General features: G+C 51.3%; 1 protein-coding gene across 2 annotated transcripts; it reads right to left on the minus strand.

Annotated features, from left to right (window-relative positions):
* Positions 1-738: 738 nt before the first annotated feature.
* FOXA2 (forkhead box A2) lies at positions 739-5,107 on the minus strand. 2 transcript variants are annotated; one of them, XM_070381177.1, is made up of 3 exons: positions 4,973-5,107; positions 3,909-3,978; positions 739-2,812 (listed from the first exon to the last, which is right to left on the minus strand). In XM_070381177.1, exons 2-3 carry the CDS (start codon positions 3,975-3,977, stop codon positions 1,493-1,495), a joined length of 1,389 nt encoding a protein of 462 aa, XP_070237278.1. In that variant the 5' UTR covers position 3,978; positions 4,973-5,107; the 3' UTR covers positions 739-1,492. The 2 variants fall into 2 exon arrangements, with proteins under 2 accessions (XP_070237278.1, XP_070237277.1); XM_070381176.1 differs by lacking the exon at positions 4,973-5,107 and having other exon boundaries at positions 3,909-4,304.
* Between the last annotated feature and the right edge of the window lie 13,244 nt (positions 5,108-18,351).

The following is an 18,351-nucleotide window of genomic DNA, read 5'->3' on the forward strand; positions in this document are numbered from 1 at the left end:
CAGAAGCCTGTTGTTGTCAAATGCAGGTAGAGTCCCAATTCCAGGAAAAGGTGAAGAGAGAGGCAATGACAAAAAGGAAAAGGGCTGCACCAGGAATTTGCAAGTCCAATCTGGACTCACTGTGAAGGTAGGCCCAGGATTGGGAATACAGCAAACACACACACACACACACACACACACACACACATGAAATCCAGGATTTTTTTTTTTCCTCCAAGAGAAACCAGGCCCAGTGTGCAAGAGATGTCAACAACATTTCACCTTCACATGGCCCAGCTGGAAAATATGGATATGGAGTGTGGTTTTTGCCAGGCTTTGGAGATGAACCTGCATCAACCCCATAACCCCCAGAATGGTTCACCTGGGATCTTTGAGTTTCATTTTGTGTAAAGTTAAACTCAAAATTCAAAAAGTCACCTTGAACAATGTTGAGTTCCATTAATGATGTTCTTGCTGGAGTATTTAGGGTGAAGTGTACTGAAGTCTGAAATTTACTCTGAAATGCATCTAGGAACATGAGTAGACTGATGGAGGTGTGGATAGATGGGTCAGACATCCAGTATAACAAGTATACTGAGCTGAGAACTATAGGATCTGAACAATGGGTGTGTGTCTGTTTACTGTAAAATTCATTCAACTCTAAGTTTGTCTGAAATGTTGACAATAAAATGTTGATAAAGCAGCAACCATCGCCCTCCAAATAAAATGAAACCTGCAACCAGTCAGGGTCTCCCTCCCTCAATTTTAAAATATATCCCGGATATGTTTATTTTTTTAAATCAGGCAAAGGAAAAAAAATCTTGAAGATTCAAAGCAAAAAACTGGCAATAACACTTTAATATAGATTTGTGGAACTCTGGTCCTTGCAGTCAGAACACACATTTATAAGCCATAAATAAAGCACGCAGAAACCATAAATTAGTCAGACTTGAGACCTGGATTTCACCGTATCAAGAATGCGAATGCTTTTTTCTTTTCTTTTCTTGGGCATTTACAACAGTCCCTTACATTATTTTTTTTTTTCTCTTTTTAAAACAATAGTACAACTCTTGTTTTCTGTTAAAACTACATAGTTTTACACTGAGTCACTCACAAAAGTTTGTGTTTTTTTCTTTTTCTTTTTTTTAATAAAGTAAGACTTCCCTGCAACGACAGCAATGAAGAGGAACCACAACAACAAAAAGTCAAGAATTGGCAGGTTCTTAGAGAAGCAGGCGTCTACACAGTAGTGGAAACTGAGGCTTTTCTTCTTTTTTAAAAACTGTTTAGCTTTTTCTTTTTCCCTCCTTATATAGGATGGTAGACATCAGTGTGGGCCACGTGAGGGAGGGAAGGACTGCAGAGGGTGAGGGGAGACCTCTGTGGGGGGGCAGGGCAGGGTGTGAAGGGTCCTTCTCCCTTGCACCTTTCCAGCAGCCCTTCCTCAGAGTCTCCACCCCACTTCCTGTCTCTCCCATCTGGGTCCCGGGCTAGCCGGGTCGCCGCTGTCTTCTTACGAGGAGTTCATAATGGGCCGGGAGTACACCCCCTGGTAGTAGGAGGTGTCTGCGGCCAGGGGCGAGGCATCCAGGCCCGCTTTGTTCGTGACCGGGCCCATGGCCAGGCTTCCCGGCATGGGGGACCCGTAGCCGGGGTAGTGCATCACCTGTTCGTAGGCCTTGAGGTCCATTTTGTGGGGCTGGTGGTGGTGATGGCTGTGATGGTGCTGCTGCTCTGACGACATGAGGTTGTTGATGGAGAAGGGGTGGTTGAAGGCGTAGTGGTGCTCCGGCTTCAGGTGGGCCTCGGGCGGCAGGCCCGGGTGATGCGGAGGGCCCAGCAGGTGGGCCGCGGCCTGCTGCTGCTGCTGCTGCCCGGGCGAGGGCGCCGGCTCCGGGGGGCTCAGCGCCGAGGCCGGCGTCCCCTTCAGCTCCCCAAGGCCCCCTCGCTTGTGCTCCTGGCACGGGGAGGCGCTTGAGTGGGGTGACTCGGTGCCCGCCGGAGTCTCGGGAGCCGGCCCGGCGGCCGCCTCTCCGAGCGGACCCTGCGAGGCCTGGGCCCCGGCGGAGGCGGCCGCCTTCTTGCCGCCGCCCGCGGCGCCCGCGGCCTCCTTCAAAGCCAGCTGCTTCTCGCACTTGAAGCGCTTTTGGCGGCGCAGGTAGCAGCCGTTCTCGAACATGTTGCCGGAGTCGGGGTGCAGGGTCCAGAAGGAGCCCTTGCCGGGCTTGTCGGGCGAGCGGGGCACCTTGAGGAAGCAGTCGTTGAAAGACAGCGAGTGGCGGATGGAGTTCTGCCAGCGCTGCTGGTTCTGCCGGTAGAAGGGGAAGAGGTCCATGATCCACTGGTAGATCTCGCTCAGCGTCAGCATCTTGTTGGGGCTCTGCTGGATGGCCATGGTGATGAGCGAGATGTATGAGTAGGGCGGCTTGGCGTGCGTGTAGCTGCGCCGGTACGTCTTGGGGTCGCGCGCGCGGCTCAGGCCCGCCTGCCCGTACATGGGGCTCATGGAGTTCATGTTCGCGTAGGGCGCCAGGCCGCCCATGGCCCCGGCCGCCTGCCCCCCTAGCGGGCTCAGGCTCGGGCTCAGGTGCGGCCCCATGCCCCCCACGCCGGCCGCCCCGGCCGAGCCGCTCATGCCGGCCATGGCGCCCGCCCCGGGGGACATGCCGGCCAGGGACGGGCTCATGCCCGCGCCCACGTACGACGACATGTTCATGGAGCCGGCGCTCATGTTGCCCGAGCCGCTGCCCATGGCGGCCGCCGACATGCTCATGTACGTGTTCATGCCGTTCATCCCCAGGCCGGCGTTCATGTTGCTCACCGAGGAGTAGCCCTGAGAACAGAGCCCGAAGGGAGGCGCACAGCATTAGCACCGCAGCTGGAGAGCTCCCGGCCGTCTGGCCGGACCCCCGCCCCACACCCCACATCCCACGCCCCACACCCGGCCATCGGGCCAGCCCAGGCCCCCGCCTCCAGGGAGGCCTCCAGGGAGTCCTGCCTTCGCGCGGCCCCGGCCGGGGCCCCGACCCAGCGTCCGTGTCACCCGGAGCGCGCCGCGATCGCCCTCGGAGAGGGGGCGCAGGGGCTGCGGCTCTGCGCTCGTGGTCACCCCTCAGCCCTCCTGCGCCCGGTTCAGATTCTACAGCAGTGGTCTCCAGGAGCGCGCTGAGCCAGGCACCCCCAAATGCATCTCCCCTCTGCAGAATCTCCCCGACTCTCAAGCCAGTACACCGAGCAGGCGCCGCTGCCTCGGAAGCCACCTCTAACCCTGGCCAGCGACCTGTGGGACACGGCGCCGGGCGGTCTCCCGCGGAGACGATCCCAGGGTCCTCTCCGTTCAGCCTTCCTCCCGGACCCCATCCTGGTCCCCGGGGGAACCTAGACGCGGTTCCCGCGCGGAGCCTTTGGCCACCCTGAGACATTGAGTGGCGGGAGGGGAAGGGGACCGCGAACTGAACTGCTCGCGGCTGGGCTCTGCAGCCACAAACTTTCTTCCTCTTTGTCGTCTCGTCCTCGACCCTTTTTTTCTCTACCCCAGCCCCCGACTCCTGCCCACCTTCTCCTCTCCAGCTCCCCACCCCCTCGCCGGCCGACCTCCCACCCCTCCCCAGCCGCGCGCTGCCAAACACAACTCTGTTAGGATAGTGCGTGGCTCGGCCACGGAGAGGATTTGGAGGCGCCGCAAGTCAATATTTGATCACAAAGTTAATATTATCTCAAGGCTAACAGTGTGTCGTATAAAAAAAAAGAGAGACCCATTTGAGTCGAAGGAGGGTGGGAAAGGCGGCTGCCCCGAGAGGCTGGGGTGGTGTTGGGGGTGGTGTTGGGGTGGGGTGGGGGGCCGGGAGCCGGCCAGTGAAGCGGTCCCGAGGTTGGGACCGAGGGCAGACGCCGCCACCCAGCTTTCCCCGGCAAAGCCGAATGCCTACCTCGGGCTCGGTGTAGTAGCTGCTCCAGTCGGACGGCTCGTGCCCTTCCATCTTCACCGCTCCCAGCATACTGGAAGCCGAGTGCATGGCAGTTTAAAATTTAACAGCCACAACAAACGATCGGCAATCACCCCCCCCCACCCCCACCCTCCTTAAAAAAAAAAAAAAAAAGTCGGCCGAGGCACGGTCCCCTCCCTCCCTCTCGCTCTCCCTGTCTCTCGGCCCCGTCCCTCGGCCGGCCGGAGGCGGTGGTGGGAAGTGGGCGGGAGGTCTGGGTCGTGGGAGGAGGGGGCCGGGGGTAGGAGGAGGCCCGGAGCTGAGCCCCGCCGCCGGAGCGCCAGCCGCCGCCGCGCTCGCGGGCTGCCCGGTGGAGGCCGAGGCTGGCAGTGCCGAGCTGCCCGGAGGCGGCGGGAAGCGCGCGGCGCGGGGGCGGGTGGGGGGGCGGAGAGGAGGAGGAGGAGGAGGAGGAAGGGGTGGAGGAGGGAGGGGGAGGAGGTGTGGACCGCGCAGCGGACAAGTGCCGCAGTGACGTGGGCGGCTGGTGATATAGCGCGGCGCGCCGGCGCGGGCCTCCAATCCCCAGACCCGGGGCAGCCCATTTGAATAATCAGCTCACACCTGGGCGAGAGGGAGCCCCGGCCTGCGCCCCGCACCTGCCCGCCCCCCCCACCCACTCAGCCGCCCTGCACCCCCGCGCGCGGAGCCTCGACGGGAGAGCCAAGAGGGTGGACGCGGGCCTCTGGGGGGTCCAGCCCCCACTTTCGTCTGCGGGGCGTCCCCGCGGGAGGAGGGACCCCTGAGGAGGCCACCCGGTGGAGCGGCCCCGGCCTCTGACCCCTACCACCAACCCTCCCCCCGCCCGCCGAGTCTCACTGTGCCGGGCGCCTGGTACGTCGGTCCGAGGGCGCGTCCGGCCTCCGCTCAGGCTCCGCAGAGCCTTATCAAAGCCACATTTATTTATCCCGGTTTCTGCGCTCGCAGGGTTCATTCCCTGTCAAAACAGCCAGCTGGTGACAGAGCCAGTTTGCAAAGCGCTGTCCTATGTAGCAAAACTGTGTACACACCTTGAACTCCCCGGCCGCTGCTGCTGGGAGGCCACTCCCGTTACAGTTAAGACCCAGAGCGGCTACGGAAGGCCTGCGGTCCCGCCGCCCCGGCTTTTTGCCTCCTCCGAGCCCGGCTTCCAGGGCCCGACCGGGCGGCTGGCGGGGACAAGCCCCGTCCCACTGTCCCGGCGCCGGGTGCAGGGCGCAAGCGGCCCCGCCAGCAGCTGCGACGGTTGGGAGACTATTTGTCTCTGACAGAACAGAGTGTTTCAAGGTTACTTTTCAGCCACAACCGAAGTACCCACAGCGTTTCATAACTAAAACAAACAAGGCCTGAGGTGAGGGGTGAGGCAAGAGGAGAGAGGGGAATTAAGGAATCAATACTGGGGCAAAAAGAGTCCGCCCGAGGGGCTCTGTGGTCTCCGCTTTCCCGAGGAACTGTTTTATGAGAATTTGCAACCCTAGCACCATATTCGTCCTTTTATTTTCGATCCAACTTCCAATTCAAATGATCATCTGTTCTGGGTTAGATACGGAGACCTCAGTGAGCCAGATTTGGGGTGGGGGTGGTAGGGAATACTACTACAGGTGTTTGGAGGTGGACACACTTTCTTGATTCTAAAAACCCAGCTGGGCCGTGAGGATGCAGCCTTGAGCCCTCAACCCCACAGGGAGAGGAAACAGTGGATATCTGCCCCACCTGTCCAGAGTTGTGGGGAGTGGTGGCCAAAGACAGAAGCGAGGTGGCAGGCACGGAACTGAGCATCTAGAGCGGAAGGCCGGGTAAGGGTCAGGCCAGAGGACAGGGGCGGAGCAGTGGGCTGGGGCAACTCCCACCCCTTTCCTCTACTCCAGGGCGCTAGAGCCTGCAACGCTTTGAGCTAAAGGTGCAGGCACTGCTGATCTGACTAACTAATAAAGAGGGCGTTAATGTATCCGTTGAGCGAGGGCCGGGGAAGGGTTCCCCATAGCCAAAGGTCTTCGTCTGCCCAAAAGCGAGAACCCCCAAGAGGAACAGGGAGGTCCTGGGTGCAGCCTGGGAGTGCCCTGGGTGTAGGCACAAATAGTGTCGGTGTGTGCGGGGGAGCCGAAGGGACCAGACCCTGGGCATCTCTCACCCGTCCCCCATCGTGGGTGGAAACGACCTGACCACTCTCCAGAGGGCTGGGAGAGACGGTGCGCACTGGCCTGTTTTTCAAAGCGTTCTGTGCAGGCCCAGGGCAGAAACACACAGACACAAACGCGCACGCACGCGCCCTTCCTCCTCCCTGCGGGGCCCTTCTTACACTCAGTAGTGTGTGTGCTTAGTCACTCAGTCGTCTCCGACTCTTTGAGACCCCATGGACTGTAGCCCGCCAGGCTCCTCTGTCCATGGGATTTCCCAGGCAAGAATACTGAAGTGGGTTGCCATTTCCTTCTCCGGGGGATCTTCCCGAACTAGGGATCGAACCCACGTCTCCTGCATTGCAGGCTAATTCTTTACCGTTTGAGCCAGTAGATCAGACAGTAAAACCGGAGAAACGACAGACAACTTTCCGGGGTGCAGGAGATGGAAAGCTCGAGCGTCCTGGTTAACCTAGTATGTGCGTCTATGTGTGTCCACTCCTCTCTTTTCGCTCTTGGTTCTGGAAACCTCTCCGCCCGCAGAAGAGAGCAAGGCCCGGTTGAGGAGGGCGCGCCCCTGGGTGGCCCGGCCCCGGGTCCCCGGCTTCCGCAGTGATAGGGCTCCCCCTGTCGGTCACGCGGCCCCGGGATAGACCACAGCCCTACGGACTCCCGCGGCCCTAAGCCCGCGCGACCCGGACGCTCGCGCCGTCCGACGGCGTCTCCCAGTCTCCCGGAAAAGGCTTCCGGTGGGCAGGGGGGTGCTGGCGCTTCTTCCGGGTCCCCGAAGTTCTGCACAAATCCAGATCGGCTTCCGTCGCCTGTGGCGACGCCGCGGAGCTCGGGCGACGCGGCCGCGAGGACCCTCCCCAGGAAAGGCGAGCGCGGCCGGCTGATGCGGGTAGCGAGCGCTCACGCCGCGGGCCCGCCGCTGGTCTCCACGCCGAGGCCCGAGGGGGCGCTCCCACCCCTGCGACTCTGGCTTCTTCCCTTCCCGGCAGCTCGAGTTTCTAAAGGTTGATTCAGAGCGTCTGGCACGAGAGCCTCTGGCTGGAATGCTGTAAATTGCTCCGGGAGCTTCTCTCCAGGAAAAAAGTTCTCGGGTAACGGGCTGAAAACAGATGTTTCTCCAAATCTCCCTCCACCCCCTTATCTGAAGGAGGACTGAAATCTGCACAACTTTCCTTTGCCCTTGTCCCCTGTTACCCAGTCTTGTCCGGCGCTGCCGGGTTTGCGTAAAAGTCGCCTTATAATCGACGGCTATGCTAGGGGTTAGCGCGCACTGATTTTATTCCGGGTGCTGTCCCAGCGCATAGACTCAGACTCAAATCTGGGCCTCCTCGGGGCTCCCTGCAATTTCCAGTAACACTCCTTCATCCGCGTGGCTCTTCATCATGTGAAACTAGCCAGTGGGGAAGGAATATCAACAAATAGAACTCAACTTCCCAAAGCGATGACCCATAAAATGCCAAAGGGTGGTGGTGGTGGGGCGGGCGCTTCTGGCTGATCAAGATTCAAAAGGAAGCCTTTTGGAGAATACATACTGGGACAGGCTTTGCTTTAGGGAAGCTGTTCCCAAACTTTTGGCACCAAGGACCTGGTTTCATGAAGGACAATTTTTCCAGGGACCAGGGTCGGGGGAGATGGTTTCCAAATTACATTTACTGTGCATTTTATTTCTATTATTATTATTACATCAACTCCCACCTCAGATCACCAGGTATTAGATCTCAGAGGATGAGGACCCTTGCTTTATTTACCGCATTACCAGACAGGTCTGCCGGTGAGGTTAAAACAGAAGAGACAGAGAAAGGTGACTTAGCAAAATCTTGTGAAAATACACGTTTTACCTCCAAATAACCCTTGGTTTGGGGGAAATCAGACACCCACCCCTCCGTTATTCATTCACGGTGGCATTTTCAGGGTGAGTCCCAAGTCTTAATAAAGAAGAGGCATATAGTTGTGTCAAAGGTTGTAATTAACATTTCATTTTCCGTGGGTTGTTATTTCTGAAATTTCGTTTAGAAAAATCAGACTATCAAAATTAGTCTACTTGGCGTTGAACATTCAGATACTTTTTTTGCTGGCTTTCATAGTTCTTTGATGGCCAAAATCCCAGTTGTTTACAGAGAGGGCAATTGAAAAGATAATTAGTGAAGAATATCTTTCAAAGGAGATTTATGTGAAAACACACACACAGAAGAAAGTGATTTTAAGTGAGAGAAAAGCAAGATATGACACTGTAGGTTTATACACAGTAAGTTTATACACATGCACACAATCTACCTCTCTTGGTCAAGATTCACAGGAAAATATGGGAAATAAGTCCTAATAAATAATGATAAAATAAGATAAATATGTTGCCAGCAACCCTGGTTGTATTTGGTGGTAGGATTGTCTCTTCAATCTATATTTTTCCTGCAGTATAGTTGTATCATTTTATATAATAAACTATTATTTTATGATGACATTATTTTTATTATTTTAAGTGAAATATATAATAAGAATATTAGATTTGACATCATGGAAACTTTACCAAAATAACTTACACTATATTCACTCAGTTCTCACCTGTGCAAGAAGTCACCGTTCCAAGGGAACAAGGATTTGAGTTCAGAAAACAAACCAGTATTATGTTCTCTGACCTGTGTTGGTGCCCTTCCTGAGTTAAGGGAGGAAGAGAAGCTATTTGCATGCCAACCCCAGGCGATGACTTCCTAGCCTGATACCAGGGAGGGGTGAGGCTCTGTCCACAGGTCCCATTGGATGAATTAGGTACTCACATCTCTTTCTCTGATGCTTGTAGAATTTGATGGCTGTTTGGATGGTTGGGTTATGCATTGTGCATTTTTGTGAGCTTCCTTGGTGGTCAGGTTGAGCAGTTGTCGACCCCATTGCCATCTTTGTAGGCCTGTGGAGAAGATCAATGATCTGCCCATTCGGTTCCAGGGTCTGATGAATATTTCTAGTATCTTCTTGGCATCCTGTCTACCATTGTTGAGGCTTTAGAACATTTCTGTATGTGGGACTCTTAAGCAGGTAATTAATCTAATTGGAAGAGATAAAAATACAGCAATTACAATTTTGAGTAGCAGTAACAACATGTCAATGTGAATCAGAATAAGTTCCTCTTAAGGGATGCCTAAATTAGATGTATCTGTATTGGTGGCCCTGTGAGCTCTTTCATACATTTAGATGTTATTCTTGGAGGTAATCTGTTATTCCTGCCCAAAAGGCCAGCAATAGAGGATGGGGGTCACGGAGAATCCATCATGAACCTGAAGAATCAGACCTGGACATTCCTTCTTAGGAAAGTGGAGATCAGAAGGAGGTTAGCAAGGCCTGGATTTGGTGGCCTTAGGCCGCTTCTGCCTTCCATATCAGAGTGATATGGGGGCTTTGGATTAACAGAAAAAACATTAGAACCAACTTGCTCTCATATTAAGCAGATGAACTCCTCTCATGATGAAGAGGAGTTTATAGATTTCTGGTCCATTCAGCAACTACTTTAATGAGTAATTCCTATACTACATACGGCGAGACTGCAGCCCTGACCATTGTAGACAAAGCCATGTGCTTATAGAGGTCATTTTCTTCTACTTGCTCGTCTTCTTCTCCTCTTCTGACATGGGTTCCAGCAGAACTTACTCTGCTTATGTTTTCAAGTTTCCTTTCAGCAATGACCCAGGGATTTTTCCCGAGGGCCAGAGCCCCATTCCAAAGGGGAGTCTACCTGTCACCATTCAGAATTAACTGACCTGTTGGCAGGGATGCGTGCAAACCTCGGGTGAAGTACCCTGCCTGTGTCGACTCAGAATTGATGGGGGAACCAAGGGTTGGGTCCTTTGAAGCCATCCTGATGGCATGATGCCAGCAGAAAGTAGCCAGTCAGGGGCATATGGCAGGCCCCTTCACTGCCGCTACCATTTGTAATCTCTCTCGAGTACCAGCTTTCCATCCTACAGGTACTACGGGGGTTCTGGCTCTGGGAAGAAGGCAGAAGGAGCACCTGCTGTCTTGAGCGGTGCCCTGTGTTTGTGTTCGTGTGTGTATGTGAGAGAGAGAGAGAGAGAACATGCAAGTGTGTAATACACGAGTCTGTATTCACTTCTCATCTACTTTATTTCCAAGAGTCCTTTCCGAGGAAGGATTGCGGAGCTTCCTGAAAAGTGAGAGCTTCGTTTGACAGGGAGGGTTAGCATATTGCAGCTACTGTGACCCACTAGGTCCCCGATAATTAACCAGGGCTGGGACCACCCCTCAAATTTTTATGTGCATAACCTTCCCCTGGGGATCTTGTTAAAATGCAGATTCTGATTCAGCTGGTCAGGGGTGGGGCTTGAGAGTTTGCATTCTAACAGACTTCCAGGTGGTGCGGTGGAGGCTGGTCCTAAGACCAGGGCTGGAAGAGCCCCGCTTCCCCAAGTCATCTTGCCGGCGGTCCTGAGCAGGGTGGTGGTTTGGGCCTTGATGAAACGTGAAGTGTTAAGTCCATCGTCACCTTCAGTGGGTTCTCCCCTCCCACTCGCTCCGGCCGCACGGACCATCTCCGAAGCCAGGATGCACCATCCCAGGGTTCGGAACGTGTTCGCAGCTTGGGGCGTGGAGAACGTGCTCTCCCCGGCGCCCCTCCCCGTCCCCACCCGGCATTGTCTGCGGCCTGCACCTCCCGAAGCGCCTCTCCTGGGACCTCCCTGGTCGACTAGGCAGAAGTGGGAACCTACAGCAATGATCAGTTTGTGATTTGGAAGCTGTCATTTTCCGAGCACAGAAAAGTGGTCTAAACAAAGTGTCACCTGCGATCGCGCTGCATCACAAAGATTCCCCCTTCGCTCTTCTCGGAAAGCGAGAGCCCAGAGCACTCTCTGGTCCTGCCTCCCGGCGAATCTGGCGCTGGACTCGCTGACCTTTTCCTAAACATCCCCCGACCTCATCACTGATCCCAGTGTGTATTTTTAAGTAGCAAAATAGATTCAAGGAAAGTGACAAGGAGATTCCTGTTTATCGAGTTTGAAATGGAGTTTTCACGTCCTCCTCTTGGGGAAGACCTGGGTCTCCTGTGGAAGCGACCGGGACTGGGAATTTTCTTCCACAGACGCTGACCCGATGCTGAACTAGCACCGCCTGGCCGATGCTCCAGAAAAAGAACAAGAGCAGGAGTAATGCAGTCTGAACCCGCAGACACGCCAGAATTAACCGCCCCCCCGCGCCCCGCCCCGCCAGGAAATACACGGTTTCCCTTGCTCCCACCCAAATATTTTCCAACATGTATAATAGGAAACGTTTAGAAACTAAAGTGTGAGTCTCTAAGGTGAGAAGAATGTAAAAACTCAAGCTGTTCCTTTAATGCTTATTCTATTTGCAGTGTGCACCCATAATTAGCACTCAGATCATCTTCCCCTTGTGGGAATTTAAATAAGTCATTCCTTCTGAAAAGGACTCCTTCTTTCCAGGTAAGAACTGCTAAAAAGGAGTAAATGTACTTCTTTACTTCTATGGGCAGATTCTTCTTGTTTCTACTATACTTATAAAAGCACATGGAAAGATCAATGTAAACCTAATAAGAATTTTAGACCAAGTCCTTAATATGTTTGATTTTAAAGCAGTAAAGGGCTGGGGGTGCAAAAGCTGCGGAGGACATTGTATTCAGCTGCTTTGAGATCCCTGGATGGAGCTGGATATAAAGCAAACTTATTGCAGTTTCTTTCACCCTTGCTGGCTACATCACCCCATAAGTTGCCTCTGTCATACTAAAGGGATAGAGATTCGAGATGCTGTTTTCGCGAGTATTGTTTCACATCATTTAACAAATGATCAATGCTGTTTAATATTCTCCAGAAAACTCTACATGAATAGATCTGTACCTCCCCAAATCCTGAGAGTTTAGCTCTCCCCTTTAAGAGGAAACCTGGCAAGGTCATCCCTCTAAGTCTTCAAAATAAAGTGCTAAGTGGATGCTAACGATGAGGACCATCTGGTCCTGGTGGGAGTTCTGTGTTGCTCTCACCTCCCCAGGCTTTGTGGTCACATAGAAATTGGAAGAAGCCTTTTTTTCTTCTTCCCTGTTTCTTTTTATTATTTTCTCCTTTTTATGCTTAATTTAGAACTACAGGTAAAATTTTTTTCTTTATGTTTATTCCTCAGGTTTACTGGCCCCCAAGTGACCAGGATCTTCATGGTGGGAGGGGTAATATTTGCATCAGTTCCCCAGACTCCAGGGTTCCTTAAACTCCAAGGTTCCGTCTAGAAGGTGGGAGTTCCCTTTGTCCTTGGGGAACTGGAGTGAGATGTTGAGGGCTTGCCTCAGACCACCCAGCCCTTCTGTCCCAACCTGGGACATTTGATCCAAACCTTGAATTGTTTCCGTATCTCCATATTTTCTGAGGGAGAAGTCATCAGAAGCACGGGAAAGAGAAAACACTCACGGGTAGAATTTTCAGTTATTGGTACTCAGTGTGTGTGTGTGTGATTGGTCTACAATATGTCCAAGATTGTAACTCTCAAAGAATAAGGCTAAATAAACCATTTATTGTTGTTGTTTAGTCCCTAAGACATGTCCAACTCTTTTGCAACCCCATGGACTGTAACCTGCCAGGCTCCTCTGTCCACTGGATTCTCCAGGCAAGAATACTGGAGTGGGTTGCCATTTCCTTCTCCAAAAATCTTCCTGACCCAGGGATCAAACCTGCTTATCCTGCATTGCAGGCAGATTCTTACCCATCTTAATTGTGGAACATTAAGAAACTGTTAAAAGAATGATATAAATCTCTCTAAAATTATATAAAAAGTATATCTACTTTATGATGAAAGGTTAAATACTCATTCGACTGGGGTAATTTTATTTAATTTTTGTAAAGATAATTCTGACTCTATGCACAGAAAAGGTTTGAAAGTTGCACACAAGGCTGTTAACAATTACACCCCCAGAAGTTAGGACTTGGAAGGCTTGTGAGAAGACTTGCCATTTTTAGTTTATATTTTCCTCTATTTTAAAACAATTATTTCTTCTCTTTTTGCCATTAAATAATGTTAAGTAAACAAACATTGAAAAGTGCAGTCTTTGCCACTGGGTAGATGACAGGCTGCACAGGGTATTTCTTGCTCCTATGATCAAACATATATTTTTCTGCCTCTTGGTTTGGAGAAAATGAGTGAGTCTGCTGAAGACATTTTTGCAAGAAAAGGATCAAACTGGGAACACCCATGGCCCAGGAGTGTTAGGTAAGAAAAATAAGCTGATAAGACTGAAGAAATCTGTTCTAACTTAAAAAATAAAAAGCGAATGTCCCAGGGCAGATCTTAAAGAACTGGGCAGTGCTTAAACTGCTGTGGGTCTTAATCGCTGATGGTTCTCAGGAAAGGAAAGGATTGAAATGGAGTTCTCTGCGGTTCAGCTTAATTAATATTTATGGCTTCAGAAGAAAATTAAATAAGGCAAATGGTGTAATTTTAAACAGTCTGGTGCTGGTAGCAGGACTCACAATAAATTCAGAAGCAGGAAGAGAGTGCTGAGGAATGGTTCCTGAGTTCAAGCTTCTTCCCCTCCCCCGCCTCCCAGGCAACCTTTCTTTTTTTTTTTTTGGTACTGCAGCATACTTCAGTACTGACATCTCTGAACACTACTGCCTGGTTCACTTCTGTTTTCTGTATGTTTTTGTCTTTGTGACTGATTATCTGCAGGAAGATTTTCTTTCATGGGGCATGCTGATGGGAAGGATTATGTCCTAGGATGTTAGTTCTGGCACCATCTCTAATGGCCCCACTAAGTGTTTCTGGGGCATGTACCTGCCACTTACTGATTCTTTCCATGGTTTGATGAGTTGAGCTTTTCTATCTTGGGGGTGGAGAGCTGATGAGATAGCACAGTTTCCCTATCATGGGGAATCCTGACCTTAGATCTGCTTCTGCACACTAACAAACATTTATTGGATGGATGGATGGAAGGATAGTTGGATGAATGGATGGAAGGAGGGGTGGATGGAAGAACAGAAGACAGTTGTTATGCAACTCTAATGGAAAAACTCATAGTTTACCCATGAGGACTGGCATTGGAGGGATAAAATCAGATTAGGACAAGTTGTGGGCAAATGCTTTTCAAACTTCAATTGATGGCTCATCAGTGTGTTGGGGCGGTAATCTACTTCACTGAAATGATCATTAAAGGAAGGGAGTAGAATAGAATCTCTCTGTGCGTCGCACATAGAAAAGGCATGTGTAGTCCTGAAAAACTTATTTTTGTTATAAACGTGTGTGTATCTGTAGCAGGATGGAAAATTCATTCTCTACTGGGTTAAGTGTTAGTCATGTCCAATGCTTTGCTACCCTATGGGGTGTAGCCTGCCAGGCTCCCCTGTCCTTGGAATTCCCCAGGCAAGAACACTGGAGTGGGTTGCCATTCCCTTCTCCAGAGGATCTTGACCCAAAAATCAAACCTGGGTCTCCCTCACTGCAGACTGACTCTTTACCTTCTGAGCCACCACTTCAAAAAACCTGAAAGACCAGGTCCACTGGGAGCTCAGGGCTTCTTAGCAAAAGAGCTTCAGATTTCCCATCTGGAGTAGAGATAACAGCAAAAGCCACAGAATGGGTGAGGATGAAATGAATTGAGGATTTGATGGGTACCTGGTATTTTGAGAACATCTGATCACTCTTACTCCCCACTCCCCCACCACCCCCCTCTCCCAGCATTGTGCACCAGGGGGAGTTCCAACCCTGCCCAGAGAGACGTGTCATGCCGCATCTTACAGTTTGTCCCCTCAAATCTAACCAAATCAGCCTTCTTAAAAGATAGTTAAACCTGCTCAAAATGATGCCACATATTTGATAAGATCATTTTCATTTCTCTGGATGAGGTCAGAGCTGTGCTGAGCCCTGGGTCAAGGACCACTCCAGAATGATCAAAAGTGTTCTACCCACTTGCAACTCTTAGCAAGAGCTAGACCTTGGTTTCAATTCCATGGCTTTCTCTTCCTTGGAAGGTTAAATTCAGCGCTGACAGTAAGTCCAGCAATAAGTCCTGTCCCTATTTCCAATGCTTTCTAAACGCTCTACCATTTGCTAAACCATTCGTCTTCCTCCCCCCAAACCCATCCTCTTCCTGAAGTCATTTCATCCAGAAAACCCCTGCATCCCAATGTTTTTGTAACTCCCCTCTTCACCCTTCCCAGCTTACCACTTCTCTTTCTGATTCCCATTCTATTCTCCTAACATTCTTCACATTCCCCTTCTTCCCCATCCACCAAGCCATCTTCCACCCAGTCATGTTCTCCTGGTGACCCAAAGCTGGTAGAAGCCCTATTCATCTTTCTAGAAGGTCCCTCAGCTGCCACAGCCAACCTGCTGCCTTTTTCCTGCTGGCTGCTTCAGATCAACCTTGGCACCTATGCTGGGGAGGAATGTTTGCTAACTTTCAACTATTAGATTGAAAAAAAAAAAAAAACCAATTTCCACTTTGACTTATTTCAGGTAACTTCAATGTTTTCACTCTCTTGAGAGGACCAACATAGCCACCTGTTTTGTAAGAAAATGAAAACTTTGCTCTTAGTGATGGAAAACTCTACCCTTTTCCATGGGACCTGGTGACTTTGCAAACTTTGCTCTTACAATGAGTACTGCAGTGAATCTTCTGTGAATTTGTATGCACGTGCCCATATTCCTCTAGTGCCTGGAGGTTCTGGAGAGATCCACGCATTACCCTGTAGAGGTCATTTCTGCAGATGAAAGGGGGTGCGCTGGGGTGAGGGCATAATAAAGGAGACTTTGTCTTTATCTGTCATGTTTTAATTTCTTTGCAAAGAGGATGCGTCCACCTGTTATTTTTGTATTTAAGTTATGCTGAAATGATTCCAAGAGCATCAACAAATTCCAACACTAGCAGTTCTCATCAAGAGGTTAGTCAAGCACCTCCTTGCTCTGCGCCTCTTTCCTCTGGGTTGCAGCCAGTGGTCACAGTGATGGGACTGATCCTCCCTTGCATGGGTCCTCAAGGATTAGAAATTCTGTTCTGAAGCTTCCTTCTTTTCAGTTCCTGCCACACTTGTGACAGGATGTATAAACCAACCTTGGCCTTAACTCTCATTTAAAGACACTTTTGTCCATATTCTTGGAGCAGGCCAGCCAATGTGCATCTGATAAACGTATGCAAATCCCCAGCCATGCCCCTTGGGTTCAGGGCTCACAGGGCATCATGGATATCTTCAAGGAGTTTCCAGGGTCGGGAGTGGACCAGAAATCAGCACAATACGGTGTGTTAGTTCATCCCAGGGGGCAGCAATCAGATCTTCCTGAGATGGGAGGAAGTCCTACCTGGAGGAAGGAGATGAGTTCCCCAGGATGAAAGGGACCCAGAGCTCCCCTAGTGGAGGAAAGCGGCAGCGCAAGGGAGTGCCCCAGACCCAGCTGGGGAAGCCACAGCCTGGAAGAGAACGTGAGCTGCAGGAGGACAGAGGATGGGTGTCACCTAGGGTTTGGAGTGGCTGTTCCCCTGACAGTGTGGAGGGAAGTGAGGCTGGACCCAGGACCACCTTTCATCTGGCTCTGGTCCAGCAGGCTGACTGCTGGGAGTGACAACAACAATGGGGTTCCTGGGCTGCAGAGGTCATGGCCCTTCCTGGGATGGCCCATATTCCATCCTGATGAAGGAGATCTCAGGCCCACTCCAGACATCTCTATGGGCTGCACTAGCTCCGAGGTACCCCATCAGGTTCTGCAAGGCTGCTTTGGGGCCACATGGAAGCTTAGCTTGCCCATTTGCCCACAGCTATCTCCACCCCCACCCTCCTGCTCTGCTAGATGTTGAGCCCATCGGTCCCCCATGAACTTGGCACAGGCTAAACCTCACCGAGAAGCTGTCTTGGGGAGTCCAGATGAACAACCACTTTGGAGCTGCAGCATCAATCCGGGTGGAGAGACTCCCCAGTGATGGAGACATCCTAGTTCTACCTCTGGCCTCTGAGAGTGTCTCCAGAAAACTCCAAGCTGACACAGACAGGAAAGTATTGCGTGACATAAAAATACAGAACCAGGGGTCAAAATTCTCTTAGTTCCCGTTTCCCCATGAAGTACAAGCCAAGGAATTAATGGCAAACTGGCACTTGACTCAGCAAACACTGGGAAAGCACTGGGGATCTGAAAGCAGGAAGGGAAGGCAGCTGATAAGGGGCTGGTGGTGAAGTCAGTTCCTACTGTGGGCATCTGGAGCTTCACCTACAGAGAAGAAACTGCACTGTGGACGTATCCCTGGGAGTAGGAGGGCGTGGGGGGTGTCTGTTCCCCAATCCTGCACTGCTGATTGACAGCTACTGTTGGGGGTCTTAAACCTCCAGACACTTCCAGTCCTGAGCAGGGAGGGTAAAACCCTTTTGCTAGAAAGCTGCCTATGGAATCCGGCAAATGCAAGGAGGCTTTTTTTTGGGGGGGGGAATATTCAGGGCCCTGCCAACATCTCTGTATGTTCCAGGGTCTCCGTTTCTTAATAGCTCAGCCCACCTGAGCCTCAGACCCTGAATCATCAAACAAGGATAATGCTTATGAGGGCTTCTCAAGGGTGAGAACTTTAAATGTGATTTTGCTTTAGTTCTCAAATAATATGGTTAAGGATGAGTGACATGGTGGGGAGATGGCCATGTCATAGTATTAATCTTTGTCATCACACACCCTGGCCCAGCACTGCCCTTCCTAAGTGTGGAGAGGCCACGAGTCCCCTCCAAGATCTCCAGGATGGAATCCACCTTCCAAATATGAATTTTCAGAGTCACGTGCAGTTGGTCCCCTGCATTCACTGAAAGTTATGCTCTGCCAGCTCCCTCTAGCACTGTCAAAGGGGCCACTCAGAAGAGTGTTGCAGAATCCAGGCACCATGTTCTTTCCATACTTTTTAGGGCTAACATCTGAGGACAGTGAGGTCAGTGTCCACCTGGGGGCTGAACAGGGTTGAAGGTCCTCCTGTCTCCATGGCAGTGCTTACTGCACCACAAGGAAAGCAGATAGAAATGCCCAGTTTGAAGAGAAACCTTCTAAAAGTGTGTATTTTCAACACTCAGGTGAAAGAGTCAGCTGAAGTATTGAGTAAAGGTGAACTTTGTTCCTTATTAAATAGAAGGTAAACTGTTGCCTTGCTCCCAGTTTCCTGGTGAGATGATTCACTTGCAGTGAATGGGGACTCACGATAACATTATATTATCATGGAAAATCCTCTCCGTGAAGGCCGGATCTCTAACTGCTCCTTAAGCCCCAGAGGCCAGAGAGTACAATACACTGGGCTCAAACAGAGCAGAGATCACAGAGGAAAGCTC

The sequence above is a fragment of the Bos mutus genome, chromosome 13, assembly GCF_027580195.1.
Source record: "Bos mutus isolate GX-2022 chromosome 13, NWIPB_WYAK_1.1, whole genome shotgun sequence".
In the NCBI taxonomy this organism is placed as follows: Eukaryota; Metazoa; Chordata; class Mammalia; order Artiodactyla; family Bovidae; genus Bos; species Bos mutus.

Coding starts and splice junctions, on each gene's coding strand:
- FOXA2 (XM_070381176.1), bottom strand. CDS start 3,995: ATGCACTCGGCTTCCAGTATGCTGGGAGCGGTGAAGATGGAAGGGCAC. Junction 2,813..3,908: donor GCTACTACACCGAGCCCGAG/GTAGGCATTCGG, acceptor CTCTGTTCTCAG/GGCTACTCCTCGGTGAGCAA.